Source organism: Pteropus vampyrus, unplaced genomic scaffold (assembly GCF_000151845.1).
Source record: "Pteropus vampyrus isolate Shadow unplaced genomic scaffold, Pvam_2.0 Scaffold303, whole genome shotgun sequence".
Classification (NCBI taxonomy): domain Eukaryota; kingdom Metazoa; phylum Chordata; class Mammalia; order Chiroptera; family Pteropodidae; genus Pteropus; species Pteropus vampyrus.
In genome coordinates this window covers 2,340,569-2,360,837 of record NW_011889084.1, presented here as the reverse complement: position 1 = coordinate 2,360,837, position 20,269 = coordinate 2,340,569, and the positions used below count along the sequence as shown (strand labels likewise).

Below are 20,269 nucleotides of genomic sequence, written 5' to 3'. Positions count from 1 at the left end.
GTGAGAGCGCCTCCTACAGGCCCTCCCGATTCCTGTCTAGGTTGAGGTCTCTGTCGACCTTTTTGAGACTGGCAACTTTCGTGGTTGGAGCCCTTGGTTGGCTCTCCACGAGGAGAGGGCTGCCCCAAACGAGGGTCCAAGGAGAGAGAAGCCCGAGGCCTCGGAGGTGTCAGCTGGGGATAGAGCGCCCGGCGTCCACATCGCTACTCTAGCCGGCTCCTCCCGCGGGCGGGGCCGTTGCTGGGCGGGGCGTTGACGTCAACCCGGAAGGGGCGGGCCAGCCGGGCGCCAGGCTGCTCCGCGCCGGCCTGGAGGGGGCCGGATCCCGGACCATGGCGACGGCGGCGGGCACCGATAGTCGGCGCGCGGCCCTGGAGGCGGCGGCCGCGGCGCCGGAGCGGGGCGGTGGGAGCTGCGTTCTGTGCTGTGGGGACCTAGAGGCCACGGCGCTGGGCCGCTGCGACCACCCGGTGTGCTACCGCTGCTCTACCAAGATGCGGGTGCTGTGTGAACAACGATACTGTGCCGTGTGTCGCGAAGAGCTGCGCCAGGTGCGTCGCGCCGGCCGGGCTGCTCATTAGGGACGCCGGGGCGGGCACCGGTGCGCGGCCTGGCGGGGCGGCCCTGGGCGGCGGGGCACCCGGGGACCGGAAGGCGACTTTCCTTTTCTTATGTCCAGTGGCGGGCCTGGCGGCGCCAGCTTCCAAAAGAGAGGCCTGGCAGGCCACCCGGGGCGAGATCCCGATCGTGAGGCCTACTGTGGGGCGTCTGGGGCCAGGAGGCAGGAGGTGACCGAGCTGGGTCCAGGAGGGAGCGATCTCTGTGGGGACAGAGCCTCGGGACTTTTCTCCTGCACCCCGGGAATTCCTGCCGAACTACAGGAATGGACATGATCAAAGCAAGAACTGCCCCATCTGCTCGTCTTTGGGAGTTTACCCTTCAGGGGTCTTCATTCTGGTGGAGGAGACAGGGAAAGTGGGCACCTCCATAGGCGAACTGCTTTGGAAGCAAAGGGTCAAACTGGGCGTTTCCAGCCCAGCAATGTTTTGGGCCCCCCTAGAGTACTAGAGCTGCAGTTTTAATTTATTGAATGGTAGTCGCACTCAGACCTGCCCTCCAGAGGGGAAAGCAGAACCATTGGCGTCTCCTTGTGTTTTGTGGGTAGTGATAAAAATGTCATGAAGTCCTTGCCATTTCCGACGGGGCGGGGGGGAAGGCTGTGGGGCGGGGTTCAGCTCCAGAGTGAAGGGGGTAGTTTCTGACTCTGTCCAGACTCGGAAGCCCTGGAGGGGTCAGAGGGCACCAGGGAGCTTTTCCCCACCCTCCTGGTAATCCCAGTTGCTGGCTGGGAGCACTTAGCTGGAGCTCCCTTGGGTTGCTGTGCTTTGAGATTTGTTTGCTTCCAGTGTTGTGAAATTCCTCTGGTTTGTTCGTGGAAAGCTTGGGCTAGTGACATCTGCCAAGGAATTCTGACTTTCCTCTTCCTAGAAGTGATGCAGAAAAAGCATTGTTGAGGAATAGGGTTGTTTTTTTTTGTTTTTTTTTTTAAGTAGACATTTATGTTAAGCCTGTTAAGCCAAGTGGATGTTGTAATTCCATAAGCTCTGTGTGGGCACCTACTTTGTACCCTGTTGGAAAAAGACAAGGATGCTGTAAGTCTGTAATGGGGTGGACAGAGATGTACATGGACACGAGTGAAATCGGGTGCGGGAACAGTCGGGGAAACCTTGGGCCCGTGGCTTACTCACAGGGCACCTCCCGGCTTTGCCAGAGCCTGCCTTGCTGGCCAGTCTTACGTAGCATGATATAATTCTTGAACAGCCAGGTTTCCCAGCACACCTGTAGCTTCCTTCCAGGAAAGAAAGTGCCATAGGGACCCCAGCCCTGGGCACTGTGAGTCTCACTCAGAAGTAAGCAGACACCTATGTACGGCTACTATAGCCAGCATCTGGCTTTTCACTGCTTGTGGGTCCTACGCCCTCTAATTGCTTTGTGGCAAAGGGATGTTGACATGAGCTGTCAGCAGGCTCCAGTGGGGTGCGGTTTGGCATGAGGTACTCCTGGCTGAGCCTGGCCTTCCTCTCGGGCTTGCCCCAAATTGCTGGGCAGCAAGAGGGTGTCCAGAGAAGTTTGAGATGATGCTCCTCTCTATTCATCCTGTTTCCCTCCCACTCTTAAACTTACAGCTCTACCCTATCCCTTTATTTTTCTTTGTTGAGTCCTCTGAATTTCTGTGTCCCATATCCACTTGGAATCCCACAGGGACCCCTAGCCCCTGACCCTGCCTCTGCTGTGTCTTCCCTTATGGGACTTAGTCTTTGAAAAAAACTGGGAAGAAAGTGTGCCAAGATGCTGTATGGAACAGGCCAGCTCCATTTGCTGGTTAATTTCTATACCTTGACTGAGTGCCTCCCTGAGCCATCCCATGGAGACAGGCATTAGGAATAGTAGATGCAGCTCAGTCTTGCAGCTGCTGGTCAGGTGAAGAGCCAGATCAATTTAGATTGCTGGCAGGTGCTCAGGATGGAAGCTAAGTCCCTGCTGACCACATGCAGGTTCACACTGATGTCAAGTTGCCGGGTTCCTATCCCTTCCCTGGTCACATCTTTCCCAGAGGCTACTTTCTTATGAAAGATGATTCTCGTCTTGCTTTCCACCTGGCCCTGATCCCCAGAGATATCAAAGAGGCTTGATGGGGCTGTTGTACAAAGTGAGATGTGTTTGAGCTAGGAGGGGCCCTGCAGGCCACCTAGTGCAGCCCCACCCCCCCATTTCACAGGCAGGAAATGGGAGGGAGGCTGAAGGCAGGTCAGGAGGTGGGACCTGTTGACTCAGATCATGCTTTTCTGTTGACAGTGCCTCCTCCCCACCACCCTGGTCCTGGACCTCCTCTAAGATTATCATCGGGGCTCCTTGGGTGCCTGTAGGACAATCCCCATGGTGGGACAATTCCCAGGGGCCCACCGTCTGTTCTCTCCCCTGCCCCAGGGCTGTCCTCACTGCCCACCCCTCACTTATCTGGCTCATTCTTGCCATGGTCACTGCTAACATCACCTGTATTCTCATCCGCTCATTCTTAGTGCCCACTGCATACCAGGAGCATACTAGAGCAGCAAATCCCCAGAGAGAAGCCCACACCTGTGGAGTGCTCTGAGGGGATCTCTCTAACCCCTGTCTCCCCCTTTCTCTCCTCAAGGACTGGCCATCCTGGGCCCACCCAGGGGTGCAGTTTCCCCCTTGGTCATTTACTGCCTGTCCTACCCAGGGGCTGCCCAGGATGGTCTATCTTCAAGTGTCCAGGCTTGGCCTGGTCTCTGTTCTTGGACCCATGACCCCCATCAGGTGGTCACCAGGGTGGATGGGTCTCTGACCACACTGGTTGGATCCTTGGTGGGTTCTTGCCCATCCCTGGCCAGGCCACCATTCTCTTGTTCTTGTCTAGCCACTTGGTCTCACCACTTGCCTCACTCTGTGCTGGGGGCAGAGACACTAGCCATACCAGGCTGCATTGCCATCCCCTAGTCTGCTCATTGTTGGGCCTAGCCTCTGCTGCAGCCCTGGGGGCACTCAGCACCTGTCTCACAGCCTGTCTGGGAGGGTCAGTTAGCATTTCCCCACTCTACCCCCTGGCTCCAAAACTGCTCACCCTCCTTCTGAAAAAAGCGCAGTCACTTTCCTTTCCCAAGCCTCTTCCCTTGGTTCCAATCCCTCCCTGAGCCAACCTGATGTCCCTTCTCCTGACTTGGCTCAGGTGTGTCCAGCCTGGGCTGCCGCACCAGGCTACTCAAAAGGGACGAGCACCCAATCAAGCAGCCTGGCGTTTGGTCTTGAGACCTGCACCCTGACTGTCCACGGCAAGGGTGCCCACAGCCCAATCCATGGTGGATTGGATTTGACCTTTGAAAGGAGGACGCTGGAGCAGGGAGGCGGTATGACAGGGTGTCCCGGCACAAGTTTCCTCTGGGGAAGGAAGTTGTTCCTCTGCTGAGTCTGTTGGGCTTAGATGCTTCTTGGCAGCCTTGGGGGATCCTTCACAAGCTCTTGCCTGGGCACCTTGCAGGCTCTTAAGTCTGCCTTCTGTGTTGCCTCAGAATAGCTAGGACACCAAGTCTGGCGGGTAGCTCCTCCAGGAGCATCCTGCCTGGTTCGTGGCCCTATGCCTGTGAGTACCTATCCCTGGGCAGGATGCAGGAGGAACTAGGGTCTGGCCTAGAAAGGCATTCTTGGGTGGGGTCGTAAGGCAGGATTGAGCATGGGCTTGCCCTAGGAGGCACATTTCTTAAGCCAGCTTGAGGCTCAGGCTTGAGGATATGCCGGGGAGGGGTGTGGAGGGTGACCCTTTGGTGGCAGAGCCATGACTTCCTCCTGAAGACATGGGAGTGCAGCTACAATGAAGCAGCCATCTGAGCTCAGTGTGTGAGCCTCTGCCTTGCCAGACTTGAGGACAAGGGGAAGAAAGGCCTGTTGGGGTCCTGCTTAACCCTGGCCCCCCAGAATGGGAGTGGCTGGATCACGATGCCTCCCTTGTGCTACTGTGGGGATGGAGTTGGAGGTAGGCTTGGATGTCAGCCTGCCCCTACCTCTAGGGTGTTCTCAGAAGCAGAGGCTGAGCTCCCTGGCTCCTCCCCAGGGAACCAATTTTGACTACCCTACTGCTTGGGGACAGCCAGCCCTGTGCTTTCCCAAGTTCATGACCATTCTGGTCCCAGACATCCTTCCTGGCTGAGCTGAAATATAATAGGAATGACCTTGGTGTGGCCTTCCCCAAAGTGAAGATGAATCGTCCTGTTTCCCTACCACCACTATGTGTGCTGTTGAGGACTCTGAGCTGAGGCAAGAAACCAGTTCCAGACTCGGGGGACAGTGGTGGAGCAGGAAGGAGCACGGAGGAGAGGAGATGGGCTGGTGTGGTCTTGGTCCAAGGGAGGGGGGCTGGGTAGAGAACGAGGGAGCCCTGGAGGGAGCAGTGCCTGTTGGTTCAGAGGGGAGGCTTGGGCACTAGGACAGGGGTCTGGTTGTCGTCAGGGTCTGTGGCAGGGCCAAGTAAGCACAGCAGGCTTTACCTGAGAGTGCTGGAGACCCCTGAGGAGCCACTGGGCTGTGGAGGTTTCCACGTCCATCCCTGTCCAGTGCACACTACCAGCTCATCCCTTTCGTGCCCCTAGACAGCCCCGTTAACAGGCAGGAAGCTGGCCAAGAACAGCCAGGGCCATGACTGAATCTTGTGGAGGAGCCCCTCTCCTGTGCAATCATGGAAACATCGTGGGTAGATGCAGGGTGGCCAGGTCTTGACACACAGTCACCTGATATGTCCTGGCCTAGCAGCATTTGTTTTTTCTTTAGCTGCTTCTTGGACTCTGTCTCTCCCCATGAAAACCGTCCTGTGCTCAGCCCTCATGTGATTAAACCCTGGTTTGCCTAGATGTTTGCTCCCTGTCATTGCTCCTTGGGGTCACTGCCCCTGGGGTACAAGTTTGGTTGTGAATGAGTGAGGAGCCAGCTGCCCCCTAGTGGCAAGGCCAGGTGTTGCATCTGTCAAGGCAACCTCAAGTTGGCCTGGCAGAGGGTGCTGGGCCTGCCTCTGGCCTCCCAGAAGGGGCCCTGAGTACTTCCCTTTCTTCTCAGACTGACAGTATCCTCCAGTGGGCATCCACGCTGATCACCAAGTCCTCTCACTTTTGGTTCTAGGTGGTCTTCGGGAAGAAGCTTCCCGCCTTCGCCACAATCCCCATCCACCAACTGCAGCATGAGAAGAAGTATGACATCTATTTTGCTGATGGGAAAGTGTTTGCCTTGTATAGGTGAGAGAGAATGCCTCAACCTGGGCTTGTAGGATCTGTGCCACTCTGTGGCAGGGGTGGGTGTATCCCCTGTGCTCACAGTTTTCAGGAGGGTGGGGGCACTTGGTGTGGCACAAATGTCAGGGCCATGTGGCTGGGCTCCTATTTTTAGTTTTCTCTCCTGTAGCTGGGGATGCTTACAGCACTCCTCATGAAGCAGTGGTAGAGATGGGTGGCAGGGGGTGAATTCAGAGAAAGAGCTCCTGGTATAGCACATAGCACCTGCTTTCTGGGTCCCTTTGAGGTGCATGTGAACTCCTGCAAGGCATGCTCTTGGCCCATGGTACGAAAACTCCATGAAGGGGTACAGTTGTCATGGGTATGGTCCTCATCTTCCAGGTGAGGGGTGGCCCCCGTGTAGACTCATCATTATGTCCACCTGACGCAGGGTTCTGTCTCCCGGATCATGGACCCAAACCCATCCTGTGGCCTTGTTTAATCTGGGCCCTGGTGGGGAGCAGCTCCTGACCCCGGGTCCAGCACTGTCTGACTCAAAGGTCGGAGCCATGGTGGGCATGGGTGGGAGTCCCTTCCCTGGCTTCTCCCAGGACATCTACAGGGGTGTGGAACAAGGGGCCACGGGGAGGTGCCAGTGCTCACTCCTGATGGTGACACTGAGTGCTTGAGGGGGCGGGTGGCTCTCGGTGTCTCCCAGGCAGCTGTTGCACCACGAGTGCCCAAGGTGCCCTGAGCTACCGCCCTTCGGCCTCTTCGGGGACCTGGAGCAGCACATGCGGAAACAGCATGAGCTCTTCTGCTGCAAGCTGTGCCTCAAACACCTCAAGGTGTGCCCCTACCCCCAACAGTACCCACTTAAGGGTCTCAGGAACCCAGGGAGTCCTGGGTGGAGGTGGATGGTGACCAAGCCCTATGCGGCATGGGCTCAGCCAAACAGCTGTGAGAGGCTGGTTGCTGCCTCTCACCCTGGTCAGGCCAGACCCCTGAAGCCTCCTAGCATCCCCCAGCTCTCTTGTATCATAGAACCTTGCGGGGGTGGGAGGTGGGAGGGGAGGCTGGGAATCAGGCTGCATACAGCCCAGACAGGGAGGGCCTCCCAGTGACTGTGTGGGCCTGCCAGGCTCCTGGTGTCCAGGCACTCTCTCCACTGTCTGGCCATGGGAGGGGATGGGAGGCCTGGGAGCCTGAACCCTGTGCCTAGTTACCCATTCCCCACAGATCTTCACATATGAGCGCAAGTGGTACTCACGCAAGGACCTGGCACGGCACCGCATGCAGGGGGACCCTGATGACACGTCGCACCGTGGGCACCCACTCTGCAAGTTCTGTGATGAACGCTATCTGGACAATGACGAGCTGCTCAAGCATCTGCGTCGAGACCACTACTTCTGCCACTTCTGTGACTCGGATGGGGCCCAGGACTACTACAGGTGGGTGCAGGACAGCCCCTAGAACACCCAAAGCAGGTTGGGCAGAAGCTACTGGCTAGGGTGGTAGGACTGACAAGGCTCTTGCTGACACTCCACCAGCGACTACGCATATCTTCGCGAGCACTTCCGGGAGAAGCACTTCCTGTGCGAGGAGGGCCGCTGCAGTACTGAACAGTTTACCCATGCCTTCCGCACTGAGATTGACCTCAAGGCGCACAGAACGGCCTGCCACAGCCGGAGCCGTGCCGAGGCCCGCCAGAACCGCCAGATAGACCTGAACTTCAGCTATACTCCACGGCACTCACGCCGGAACGAAGGTGAGCAGGGCGCCCCTTCTTCAAAGCAGGGTTCATGTTGCCCTGCTTTAGAGGCCTCAGACCCAGATCCTGATCCGACCTTCGTGTGTCAGCGGAGACAAGGGACACACACATGTTGAACCTGCATCTCCTCTGAGCATGTTGTGACTGTAGGGAGCTCTTCACCCTGGCTGATTCCAGCAGCATCTCGGGTCTGTGTTCTGGGGTCCCTGGGACTCTTCCCCAAGGTCGGAGGATTATTCAGTGCCTGCTTTGTGTGGGTCCCCTGAGGCTATATGGTCAGCAGGCCCAGGCCCCTCTCTAAGCCCACTTCTTTTTCTGACCTGGTGCCTATGCCTTAAAGGCCTGGGGTTGGTATGGACCCCTTGAGGTATCTGAACCCATCCCCTGGGCTCACATGCTGTGGGGGCGCAGAGAAGTCTCTGCTGTCCAAGCCAGCTCACTGGCCTCAGTCTGGCTTGGGCCCATGACAGGCTATGTGCTGGCCACAGGGATTGTCAGTGGTGAGGACTATGAGGAGGTGGACAGGTACAACCGCCAGGGCCGTGCAAGCCGGGCCAGTGGCCGTGGAGCCCAGCAGAACCGCCGAGGAAGCTGGAGGTACAAAAGGTGGGAGGATTTGTATGCCACCAATATTTTCCTGGTGCCGCCCCTCAGGCAGTGGCAGTGGCCCGAAGCTAGGCTGGGAACAAGCATGGGGACTCTGTCCTTCTGGCATCTGGTGTGCTGGGTATGGCAGCCAGGCTGTTCAGTGTCCTCAGTGAGCAGATGTTTCCTCCTCTTTCCTCTAGTTTCAGCCAGACACACCAGGACCTGTAGATTGGGGTGGGTGAGAAGGGCCTGTGTCATTTGTAGGTTTATTGCAGTTGTGCTGGGTGAAGCACTAGTGTGACAGGCACATTATTCAGTGCCTGCCCCCAATGCTAATGCCAGGCAGGATCCAGGTATTTGCTGACCCCAAATGCTACCTCAGAGCATTGGGCCAAGGTACTGCCCACAGCTACATCCTGAGAGGTAGTGGGGCGGGGGCGGTAGGGGGCAGGGCGGAGCAGACTCCTGCTACTCCACAAGTGCTCTCTCCAGTTGAGGCTTCCTTGGGGCCAGTGAGGGTGGACCAGCACCAAGTCTGCTGGCCCCAGGCCTGGCTCCCTGCAGCCTCCTGGTGTCCAGGCTTCCTGGGAACAAGGCCCTTCCCCAGCCCCTTGCTCTGCACACTGCTGTAGTCTCGGGCCTTGCCTAAAGGCTTCCCCATCCCAGGGAAGAAGAGGACCGAGAAGTGGCAGCTGCCATCCGGGCCTCGGTGGTCACGCAGCAGCAGCAGGAGATGCACAGGAGTGAGGACCGAGAGGAGGGCAGCAGGCTCAAGAAGGAGGAGGCAGGGGTGCGGGGGCCAGAGGAGCCCCGGGGGCCCCGGCGCCTACCTCGGACTCAGGGTGAAGGCCCAGGTGAGCTGGCTTTGTCTGCAGGGAGTTCTGCCTGGGCCTGAGAGCCACCTGAACGGCTCCTTGGTCATCTCCTGGAGAGCCTACTCCCACCCCCTCAACATTGGTTGGCCCTGACATAGGATCCTTTTGTGTCTTGTAGGCCCCAAGGAAGCCTCAACAAATGGTCCTGTAAGCCAAGAGACCTTCCCAACCACCAGCCCTGCCTCAGGGGCCACACTTCCAAGGTACACGTATACACGAACTGGGGCCAGGATGCAAAGCTCCTACAGAGGGTGGGTATGGGACAGGCCAGGGCTTGGCAGGCCACTGACCCCTCTTCCCTCCCTGGGCTCAGCACCCTCCTGCCCCCCACTTTGAAGCTCAAGGACGAAGATTTCCCCAGTCTCTGCACCTCCGCTTCCTCCTGCTCTGCAGCAGCAGGCCTGGGCCCTATGGGGCTGGCATTGGCATACCCTGTTCCCATCAGAAGCAGGAGCACTTTCCAGGAGGATGACTTCCCTGCCCTGGTGTCTTCCACCTCCAAGCCCAGCACTGCCCCCACCAGCCTTATCTCTGCCTGGAACAGCAGCAGCAGCAGCAAGAAGGTGGTACAGCCCACCTCAGGGGCCCAGGCTACCAGCGGGGGCAGCCAGCCTCCCAGGAAGGCTGGGAAGGGAGGCAAGGGCAGCAAGAAGGGTGGGCTGCCTGTCACAGAGGAGGAGGAAGAGGAGGACAGCCGCATCAGCCTCACTGCCCCGGAGCTTCGGAGTGGGCCCACCACTGTCGCTGTCTCCTCCCTGCTGGCGCTGGCCTCCACCCAGACCTTCACCAAAGTCGGCAAGAAGAAGAAGGTGGGCTCTGAAAAGCTGGGTGCCGCATCACCCCCGCCATTGCTCCCTGACAAAAATGGCCCCCCTGGGGCTGAGCAGGCCCCCCCGGTCCCCATAGGCAGAGCCGAGGGGCCAGTTGCTGTCATTGTCAATGGACACACAGAAGGATCGACCCCAGCTCGGAGTGTTGCCAAGGAACCCCCTGGGCTCCCACGGCCCCTGGGGCCCCTCCCCTGCCACACGCCCCAGGAAGACTTCCCAGCACTAAGCAGCTCCTGCCCACCCAGGATGCCCCCTCCCCCAGGTAGGTGCACCTGGCTCATGCTTGCATCTGGGCGTCCGGGAAGGAGCTGAGGTTGTAGAGTCAGGATGGCACCCCCAGGGCCCAAGATTGTGTAGTGTAGGTAGCCACAAGACCTGGGTGGGGAGAGATGAGCTTGTGCAGTGGTTTCCAGCTGCTTCAGAAGCTTAGAAGTCGGGACATGGGCACCACCATCTGTGAACAGTGTGACCTTGGTCCTCCATTTAACCTTTTTGTGTCCCCTTCTTCCCTGTAAAATGGGGGCAATCCTAGCCCCTCCTCAAGATCGGGACAAACAAGTTAACTTAGGCCAGGATTTGCCATGAGGGAGCGCAGCATGTGTGCTGGCTCTGGGCATTGTCGGGCCCTTGGGCTCTTGGCCTGCTCTTGATGGGAGGTGGTCTATGGATGGAAACCTGACCCGGGTGAGCTGGGTAGCCTGTGAGAAGCGAGGGATGAGGCCTGGCCATCCCTGGCCATCCAGGGTTATGTTCTGGGTCTTGGTGTGCTGCCCCCGCAGGCTTCAGCACTGTGGTGCTCTTGAAGGGCACTCCACCCCCACCACCGCCGGGTCTTGTGCCCTCCGTCAGCAAGCCGCCCCCTGGCTTCTCTGGCCTTCTGCCCAGCCCCCACCCAGCCTGTGTCCCCAGCACTACCACCACCACAAAAGCGTAAGTGTGGCGGGCTGCCTAGCCTTGTGCCCCTGGGGGCCAGGGGAGAGTGCTCTCAACCTTGAGCTGTCTCCAAAACTGAAGCCTCCACCTCCTCCTGGTCTCCCCAACCCCCAGACCCAGGCTGACACCAGTGCCACAGGCCTACCTGGTCCCTGAGAACTTTCGGGAGAGGAATCTGCAGCTCATCCAGTCCATCAAGGACTTCCTGCAGAGTGATGAGGCCCGCTTCAGTGAATTCAAGAGCCACTCGGGGGAGTTCAGACAGGTCAGGCTGGTGGGGAGAGGGGGGCCAGCCCACCACCTGGGGTCCAGGCCTGGGCTAGGTCTGACGGCCTGGTTCTGGGTGGCAGGGTGTGATATCTGCAGCCCAGTATTACAAGAGCTGCCGGGACCTGCTTGGGGACAACTTCCAGAAGATCTTCAACGAGCTGCTGGTGCTCCTGCCCGACACAGCCAAGCAGCAGGAGCTGCTGTCTGCGCACACAGACTTCCAAGGCCGAGAGAGGCCTCCCGGCACCAAGGCCAAGAAGAAGAAGAATGCATGGCAAGCCAGCACCTGGCAAGCGGGCCTGGACTGCTGCGTGTGCCCCACCTGCCAGCAGGTGCTCGCACATTGTGACGTCAGCAGCCACCAGGCTCTGCACACTGCCCGGGACGATGACTTCCCCTCCCTGCAAGCTGTTGCCAGGACCCTCACGTAGCTCTTGCCAAGTAGGCAGAAGCGGCCACACTCATGAGCCTCCTTTCTCCCTGGTCCTCCTAGGCTGCCAGGCGGCCAGGTAAGGCCCTGTTGAGGCCACCTGCTCAGGCCCCTCAGTTGGCCAGTCTGCCAGGGGTCACAAGGACAGCCCACCCTGCTGTGTCAGCACAGTCAGGCAGGAGTCCATCTGGTTTTCTTCTGGAAACTGGGCCAAGACTCCTGCCTCAGTGGTGGGCCAATCTTGGTTTGTATCTCATGCCTTTGGAAGGTGCCAGGGGAGAGAAGGGCCAGGATGCAGAGACCTGTCTGTGCTGTCAGAGCCAGTGGCCAGATCTAGGACCTACTGAGCCTTAGCACCATGGCCCTCAAGCCCGAAGCTGTGGGTCCACTGGTGCTGTAGCCAGATTTTGAGTGTGTTGTATAAACAGTTGGCTGTTTCATGATTCAAGAATGTTCAGGATTAAAAGCAGACACAAAATTGTGCTACTTGAAGTTAAATCTTTCTACGAGACAAGCTGAATCTGGGATCTCAAATTGCCTATGACCTTTTATAAAAGTTTATCTTCAAATAAATTTATTTTGCAATAATGCACATAGCTGGTGTTTTGAGCTTCTCTGCCTTCTGAGGTTGCCCAGCAGCAAGGGAGGCTCAGTCTTTAGATGCTACAGCTCAGGCAGTCAACCAGTGAGCACTGGAGTGGAAGAAGGCCTATGGGGAGAGCTGGGCAGCTGGGCTTTGCTCCCAGGGAGTGGCAGCCTGGGGCCCTGCTCCTTGAGGACTGGCACTACCCAGTCTTCCAGGAGTAGACACAGCCATACTTGACCCATACTTTGTACCCAGTAAAACTATTCATCCAGAACATGGGAGGCATAGACACAAGGTTTACATTCATAGATGTGTGAAAGAACTACTGAAGGTGAACCTCGACAAGAACAATTTAGAAACAGTGGGGAAGAATAAAATAATTTGTGTTTAATTATTTGGATCTAGTATTTTAGAAGGGGACCAGACACACTGAAATCTCCCTTTTCTGCCCCAAACACATATAGATAGAAAAAAAATTCTAAACACATAGCCACATCCAAATAAGACAAAGGAAACATCTGTAGATGAGAAGAAATGATGTCTTTCTAAAACAAACAGAAGCAGGTATCCATGGTGATGAAGGAGCTAAAGTCAGTGGCCTACATGGGGGGCAGGTGGGAGGCACATGGCTGCACTGCCACTGCCCACCTGAAGCTGAGGACCTGGACAGTGCTGCTTGACTGGCCGTGGCTGGAACTAGAGTGATGTCCCTGGGTGATGGAGAGGAGAGCCTCCACTCTTCACCCTCCATTGAGCTGTCAGGCTGCAGAGAGGCCACCTGCATTTCCTACCACACGAGAAGTACCTCATAGCTGATGCCCTCTTTGCAGACCTGAGCACAACCAACCCACAGAAGAGTAAGCTGGAAACTGGGATATCTTAAGGATGTTGCAAATACCTATTAAGAAACAAAACCCATAATAGTACTATGTGACACTTAAGTAGTTCTGGTTGTGTGACAAGCACTGCTTTGAGCTCTTTACATGTGTTACCATTAACGTGTATACACGTATTATCACCCCACCCTATGTGATAGGAACTATTATCTTTTTTTTTAAATGCCTACAGCACCTGGTATTCCTAGGTGGTCTCCCATCCAAGTACTAACGAGGCCTGACCCTGCTTAGCTTCCGAGATCAGATGAGATCGGGCACTTTCAGGGTGGCATGGCCATAGACTGAACTATTATTTTTATAGATGGAGAACCTGAGGCACAGACAAGTTGAGAAACTTACCCAAGATGACCAAGCTTGAATGTGGCAAAGCCAGCATTCCAGTTCCAGAGATGGTTCTTAACTGCTTCACTCAACCAGGTTACTAACCGATTAGAAACTTTAGAAATGAAAAACTGAGATAAAAACCCCAATAGTTGAGAGCCAACTCAAAAGTAAACAAGACCAAGCTGGGAAAATCTCTAAAGGGGAATTGGTCATGGAATGTGGTTCTGGAAGCTCTACACCTGATGGAGGTCCCAGGAGCAGAAGGGGGTGAGAAAGGGATATTTGGAGAAATCATGACTGCTTTCCCTAGGCACTGAAGAAAGATAAATGAGCACTAAGCAGGATAATTTTTCAGCCACATCTAGACACACAACTTCAAAAAAATTTTAAAACTTACCAAAAAGAAAAGATAACCCACAAAGGAATGCAAATTGTACTGTTATCAATGCTCTCACTCACAGTGGAGGATCCTAAAATAGAAGTACCTTTAAAGTTCTAAGGAAAATTACTTATTATTTATATACCCAGTAAACCTATCCTTTAAGAATGCGAGTAATATGGAGATTCAAAGTGTACAACCATTGACTCATGATAGAACTACTAAAGATACACTCCCACAAGAAATATTTAGTACTCTTGCTATTATAAAAGGGATAAATGAGATGGAGATCTCAACATTTCAGAGTGCCTGCTCTGAACAACCCAGTTCCAGATCAGCATGACATATGGTGAGGGGCTTATGGACCTGGGGCCCCCAGGCGTGGGGGTCAGCCGGCCTCCACTTGCCTGCCTCTTCTGGGATTCTGGGCCCTAGTGCCCTTCAGATCCCAACCTCTAGCACTGGGAGGGGCAGCGGTAGATATGAGTCCAAGAGTGTCTGGGCCACAGTAAACTCATTTATAGTCTTTATTGTAAAGAAGTTGCAGTTGGAACATGGGACACTGAAATTACACAATCACGGATTGTTCTTTCAGAGGAAGAAGGAAAAGATCCATATATACAAAAATTGTAAACATGTTCACTTAAATATCCACATATAATTGACCTATGCTACAATGTTCAGGGTTGTCACTCAACTGCAACTCCAGAGAGAGGTGTCTGTCTGTAAGAATGAAATGTGGCAACTGCATTTGGTACTGACATAATATGAAAAGCCAGCTTGGAGAAACGCATGAGTGGTCAGCTATGCAGAGGGACCTTAACGTTGGACTGGATCTTAAACCAGGGTGCAGGATGAGGAGTTGAGGGATTGGTCTAGGAAGCCAAGGTAAAGGGGTTTACACGGAATGGCTGTCTCCCGGGCACCGTGGGCAGATAGAGCCTTTCTCTTCGCATGGGGCTTGTCTTGCCAGGCACACAAGTGTCCTAAGCCTCTGTTGGTATTATTGAAGGGCTGGTGCTCAGGCCTATGGCCAGGTTGTGCCTTCCTAGCCAGAACTGCCCACACCTGGGCAGGGGCCTGGGCCAAGGCATGGAGGGGCTGGAAAAGGGGCCAAAGACAGAAGGGTTGCTTGTGGGGAACTACCAGGTGAAAACTGAAGACTTGATCACAATCACAACATTGACAGGGCCAAACTACTCTAGCGGCAGGTGAGAGGAAATGGAAGGAGGCTCCAGACAGAGCACATACCCCTACAGGGTGAACCATCATGACAGGAACAAGGACTGCCACTACCCATGGGAACATGGGATGGGAACAGTGGCCATACTCCCCGGGCCACAGCATGGGGATGGGAGCAGCCCCTACACCTGGCTATGGAGGGGCAGCTGGATCCCTGACTGGAGTGAACAGGTGAGCCTGGAGCTGGCTGCCTTATGAGGGGAATGGCCCCCTGCCCAGGCTGGTCCACTAGAGGCTGGAGGACACATGTCCAGGTCTGTGCTGTTCCCTCCTCAAGACCTCAGACCTGGGGCTATGGACTAAAGGTATAGGGAGGACTTGGGAGTACAGCCCAGGCACTCTGGAGGCTACCCTCTCTTGGCTCCAGATGGCCCATAGTGGCCACCCCTCCATTCCTGGCACTGGGCCAGGAAGACCTTGTCACAGAAAGCCTTGGTCCTGCACTAGTGGGGCAGCCTTCCGGCCCTGGTCCGAGCCTGTGGGCCATTAGTAGGCGGGCACCTGGTACCCTTTGGGGCTGGTGTCCAGGGTCTCGGTGAAGGGAGGGCTCTGGTAGGTCTCGGTGCCCTCCACGCCGCTGCCCACCGGGTAGCCAGGGTAGGCCTGGCCTGCCCCGGTGCCCAGCTGTTCGGTGGCAAAGAGAGACATGTCGGTGCCCAGGCGAAACCGCTGCAGGGCCTTCACGGTGAGCGCCACCTGAGGGGGAACCCAGAGTCATTCAGAGCCGACCCTGCCCCGGCCCTAGCCTGGCTGGGCCTGGTCGTCACTGGCCGCATGCTGCACTCACCCAGCTGAAGATAGAAAAGAAGCTGAAGGCGATGGCGGCCCGCGCTGCGTCTCCCGCTTGCTTGGTGCCGGGTCCGGGTGCCGTGCGCTGCCATTGATTGGTGAGGAAGCAGAAGCCCACGAACCACAAGAAAGACCAGAGGCCTGCGGGAGAGCGCGTGGGCGGGTGAAGGGCGCTCCACCCGAGGTCTCCGCCCAAACACACAGGAAACAGGCGTCTATACGCATGGAGGCCCCACCCACCGCCAGGTCCCGCCCGTACCCCGCTCGTACCTGTTCCTGCCCCACTCACCTCAGAATCAAGACGTTCTCCCTCTGGCCCCGCCCCTTAAAGTCCCCACACGCTCACCCGAGAAGTCCCGCGCGCTTCCCTCCAGAGTCCCGCTTTCTCGGCCCGGCCACGCCCACCTGAGAAGCCCAGGTCCAGCAGTACCGCGCGACGGCGGTCGCGGACGCTGCTGATCTGCTGGAAACGCACATCGAGCAGAAGGAAGGCGGCGCAGGCGAGAAAGGCCCCGAGGCCGAGCGCGACACCAAAGCGACAGGCACCCGTGTTTCCATTGAAGACGCAGCGCAGCTCTGGGCCGCTGTCTGAGTTCACATAGCCCTCGTTGACTATAGGCCCGAAGACGGCGATGGAGAACACCTGCGGGTAGCAGGTGGCACTCAGGGCCTGGCGGTGATACCCCCCTCCTTTGCCGAGGGCCGAGGTCTCCGTGGCTCACCGCGAGCGGCCACGCCCTCTGGCCTATCCCTGTGTTCCCTTGCAGCACGAAGCCAGTCTTTGGATGAAGGTCTTCGGACACTCCCTCCCTCAGGTATTTAGTAATTATGGATAACATGTACCATTTAGTGAGCATCTCCTATGCCCAGGCAGAAGGAAGGTGCTTAAAAACGCTACTTTACATATGTTGTTCGCTCATAGAATCCTCCCAGAAAACCACGAAGGTGCCATTGTTCTTATCCCCTTTACAGCTGGGGAAATTAGGGCTCCAACAGGTGATTTGTCCGAAGTCACACTGCTGATAAGAGCTGAGGCTGACATTCAAGCTGGGTCATCTGCATCATGTGGGGCCCGTAGTGTCTCCTCACCGCCCGCTGGAGAGTACGGTAACAGGAGCCTTCAACTGGACCCAGTGATTCTAGGCTTGAGCCAAAGGATCTGGGAAAGGTACATGTGGAACCAGCAGGGAGAGAAAGGCCCGGACACACTGGAAGGTAGGGGGCGCAACAGAGGGACAGCTACATAGAGCTGAGGACTAGGCCCTGTGTGGAACCCACCCTCAGCATCTGTGAGCTAGGCTGCCCTGTTTCCCAGCATGTCAAATGTAGTAACAGGCACAGCTCATGGGATGTTGGGGACTGAGAAAAATATCCCACCCAGTGTCCTACACTTGGTGGGCATTCAAGGATGATGACCCCATGTGACTGTGATTAATTATTAATATCACCCATAAGTGTTTGGGTTCAAAAGGTGACACGATTGACCTCTAGGGTTCAGTCAAACCTCAGCACCCTGTTCCCACCAGGGCTGGAAGGTAGGTAGGAGGTGGACCATTTTACACCAGATGCTGATCTGTTAGCTCTGGGTAGCCTTATGTTTCTAAAAAAAGACCTCCAGTTTCAACTTCATTTTTCTCCTTTCCCTCTCTAGCTCCTACAGACCTACCCAAGAGGGAAAGCGAGGCACAGGATATGGATTCATACCCCTAGAGTGGCCCACAAGTCAGACCATAGCTGGAACCGGAACATAGGGATCTTACATCCCTCTGGCCAGTCATTCCACACAGAAGGGGGAGGCCCACTGCCCCACCCTGGGCACTGCTCTACTGGAAGACCAGCAAGTAGATGCAGCTGCCATCAGCTGCTGCTGCTGCTGGACAAAACCCAAGATTCAGCACCCCACCTCCCCATCTCTCCTGCCTGGAGGGGTGGAAAGGAGGAACAGGCCACAGGGCCTAGGGATGCCCCTGTAGGCTAAGCTGCCCCCAAATCTGCCCCTCCCACACCACCTCCAGGAAGCCCTCCCAGAGAAGACCCCCTTCTGGCTGCCTCACCCAGAAGAATCCCAGAATATTCCCCCGACTCACAGTTGCAACTGGGGACCTGGGAAGGGCCAGCTCCCTTCGAAGGAGCCTGGAGGATGTGTGTGTGGGAGAAGCACGGGGAAACCGCCTGATCCTCTCGGCTCCTGTAGCCCCCTCCTTGGGTAGAGGCTGAGTGGCCGAGCCCCTCCGTGAATCCCATCCCCACTCCTGTACCTGCTTCTAGATCGTGAGGACAGGAAAATCGAGGTGAGGGCTGAGAAAGAGAAGTTAGACCTAAGGAGAAATTGGGGGTGGGGGGCGGCCGGTGGTGACCTCTCAAGGTCCCAGGCTGTTGCCGCCGGCCCCTCCCCCGCCCGCAGGTGGGCGCGCCCAGCCGGGTGACGTCACTCCAACCTGCGGCCGGCGGGGGAGGGGTCGGCGAGAATGAGAATGGGGGCGAGGGGCTGGGGCGAGGGGCTGGGGCGAGGGGCTGGGGCGAGGGATGAGGGATTCGAGGCAAGGCGGGATAGGATACCGGGGCGGGGGCCACTCACCCAGGACACAACCCGCAGCAGGGTCTGGGGCCGCCGCGCAAAGCTCACGGGGTCCAGGGCAGCCCCCGCACGGCCCGCGCCGAATGAGGCTCCCTCCATGGCTAACCCCGGCGGGCCGTGCGACCCCGTCGCCTTCTGTCTGGCTGTCCGTCCGTCAGGCCGGCCCCGCCCGAGGCCGCCTGGGGCTGCTGCCGATGCTGCTGGTTGGTGCTGCCGCTGCCTCTTCCAGGGAGCGCGCGCCGGCCACGGCGGGGGCGCGCGGGGCGGGGCCGAGCCCGCACCCCGCCACTCCTCCACGAGCTGGACTGGAGCCCTCCCTTACCTCCTCCCTGCCTACCTTCCACTCTCCCACTATCACCTGCCTGATCCGGGTCCGAGATGGGGACCACCCACCAGATCATAATCAGGGAACAGGGCCAAGTTGCCAGGGCCCCCACAGGCCCTCACAGGGAGTCAGCGGTCAGCAGGGCAGGCGGGCACTGGGCTCAGTCTTTGCTGTAGCCAGGCGGCTTGACAGAGACCTGATCACTGTGTAATGTGTAAGGGGGTAACCAAGGACCGAGGGCTCCAGCATCTTATCCTAGCCCTCAGGAAAGGGGAATGAACATGAGTCCCTGGCCCTTGGTCTCCTGCAGACCAGAGATAGGTCACTGGAGCCTTTCTCCCTTGACTCCCCACTGTACCCTAGCTTCTCCAGAGGGTTTTAGCCTCCCTGACAGAGAGGGATAATGGCTTGTTCCCAGGGGCACTTGTCCAGGTGGGCAGAGCTCACAGGCTAGCATAGGTGGGAGTTGGGGCATCCCTGCTTTCCTGGGGCCACATGTCGCTCCAAGGGTGCTCTGAGCCTTTCACATTCCTGGGGTTCCCAAACTGCCTTGTGGCTGACATTTAGTTTGAGGTCAAGGGGTGGGGAGCATGAGATATGAGAGTTTGGCCTATCTGCCCCATGCCATTGTTAGGTCTATTCCACGGATCTCCTGGCCCCCAGTTAGATAGTGTCTCTTCCTTCAAGTTCCTTCCAGGTCAGCCTGACAGGAGCCTGGATGACTCTTATGTTTCTGTCTGGGGCATTAATGACAAGTCTGCATTCGTTGAGTATTTACAGTGCCAAGTGCTTCACAATGACCTTTTGGGGTAGGGACTATCATCATCCCCACTTCTCAGATGGTAACTAGGCAGGCTGGTTGAGTTCCTGAATCACTGAAAATGAAGAGCTGGGATTCAAATCCAGGTCCCCCTCTCATGACTTCAGTGAGGAGGGTGGTGCCAGGCCCAGCCCCCTGGGGAACCCACCCCAGGGCAGGTGGGGCCAGAGGTGCTGCCCACTAGTGTTCTGTCAAATCCATTACGCTGTGTATCCAATCCCACTGCCTCTCATCTGTCAGCAAATGTTCCCCCTCTTATATCATCCATTTCCCCCTTTTACTTGATCATTTGCATCAGCAACCAAACATATTACACTTTCTTCTATTTTAAAAACAAACTTCCATTCTTGACCCCATTCCCCTCCAGCTGTTGTATTCTGGCTGGGAGCCCAGGTCTGGGAGCAGGTGTGGCTGAGCAGATCAGGAATGCTCAAAAGCTGGGTCCAATTTACCTCCAAGCCTGCTCCACTCAGCCTTCTCCATCTCAGATACACAGAGCAACTCCATCCTTCCAGCTGCTCAGGCTGTAACCACACAGTCACCTTGGGCTCTATCTTCAGAGTATATCTGGCATCTTCTACCTACTCTGGGGCGAGCTTCCCCCTCAGCTGCCACATGGATGCTTGCCCCTCCCTGTTCCCATCCATGCCTGCCTCATCCCCGCAGCCAGAGGAACCTTTCAAAAGTCACATCTTGCCGTTCTTTAGCTCCAAATCCTCCTAGACCTTCCTGTCACAGGAGCTGAGTGTTAAAACCATGTCCTTGCTGAGTCCTTGATGACCTCATGCCATCCGACCCTCCCATGGCTCCAGCAACTCAGTTTCCTTGCTGTTTTTGGAATATCCTGGCCTAGTCT

General features: G+C 56.7%; 2 protein-coding genes and 1 non-coding gene across 8 annotated transcripts; 1 reads left to right on the top strand and 2 right to left on the bottom strand.

Moving 5' to 3' along the window:
* The first annotated feature begins 274 nt into the window (after nucleotides 1–274).
* On the top strand, nucleotides 275–12,068 carry ZNF598 (zinc finger protein 598). 4 transcript variants are annotated; one of them, XM_023521418.1, is made up of 12 exons: nucleotides 275–551; nucleotides 5,689–5,801; nucleotides 6,496–6,625; nucleotides 7,017–7,228; nucleotides 7,328–7,545; nucleotides 8,037–8,145; nucleotides 8,803–8,990; nucleotides 9,130–9,214; nucleotides 9,325–10,103; nucleotides 10,621–10,771; nucleotides 10,889–11,039; nucleotides 11,125–12,068. In XM_023521418.1, exons 1-12 carry the CDS (start codon nucleotides 333–335, stop codon nucleotides 11,473–11,475), a joined length of 2,706 nt encoding a protein of 901 aa, XP_023377186.1. In that variant the 5' UTR covers nucleotides 275–332; the 3' UTR covers nucleotides 11,476–12,068. The 4 variants fall into 4 exon arrangements, with proteins under 4 accessions (XP_023377186.1, XP_011375200.1, XP_011375199.1 ...); XM_011376898.2 differs by having other exon boundaries at nucleotides 8,037–8,154; XM_011376897.2 differs by having other exon boundaries at nucleotides 8,019–8,145.
* SYNGR3 (synaptogyrin 3) lies at nucleotides 1,230–20,267 on the bottom strand. Of its 3 annotated transcripts, none has more exons than XM_023521419.1 (5): nucleotides 18,269–20,267; nucleotides 17,778–17,954; nucleotides 16,096–16,333; nucleotides 15,689–15,831; nucleotides 1,230–1,484 (listed from the first exon to the last, which is right to left on the bottom strand). In XM_023521419.1, the coding sequence occupies exons 1-5, from the start codon at nucleotides 18,365–18,367 to the stop codon at nucleotides 1,356–1,358; spliced, it is 786 nt and encodes a 261-aa protein (XP_023377187.1). In that variant the 5' UTR covers nucleotides 18,368–20,267; the 3' UTR covers nucleotides 1,230–1,355. The 3 variants fall into 3 exon arrangements, with proteins under 3 accessions (XP_023377187.1, XP_011375203.1, XP_011375204.1); XM_011376901.2 differs by lacking the exon at nucleotides 1,230–1,484 and adding an exon at nucleotides 14,164–15,597; XM_011376902.2 differs by lacking the exons at nucleotides 1,230–1,484; nucleotides 17,778–17,954 and adding an exon at nucleotides 14,164–15,597.
* On the bottom strand, nucleotides 13,120–13,238 carry LOC111730226. The gene has a single exon (XR_002776604.1). It is a non-coding gene; the product is annotated as a 5S ribosomal RNA (ribosomal RNA).
* Nucleotides 20,268–20,269: the final 2 nt, after the last annotated feature.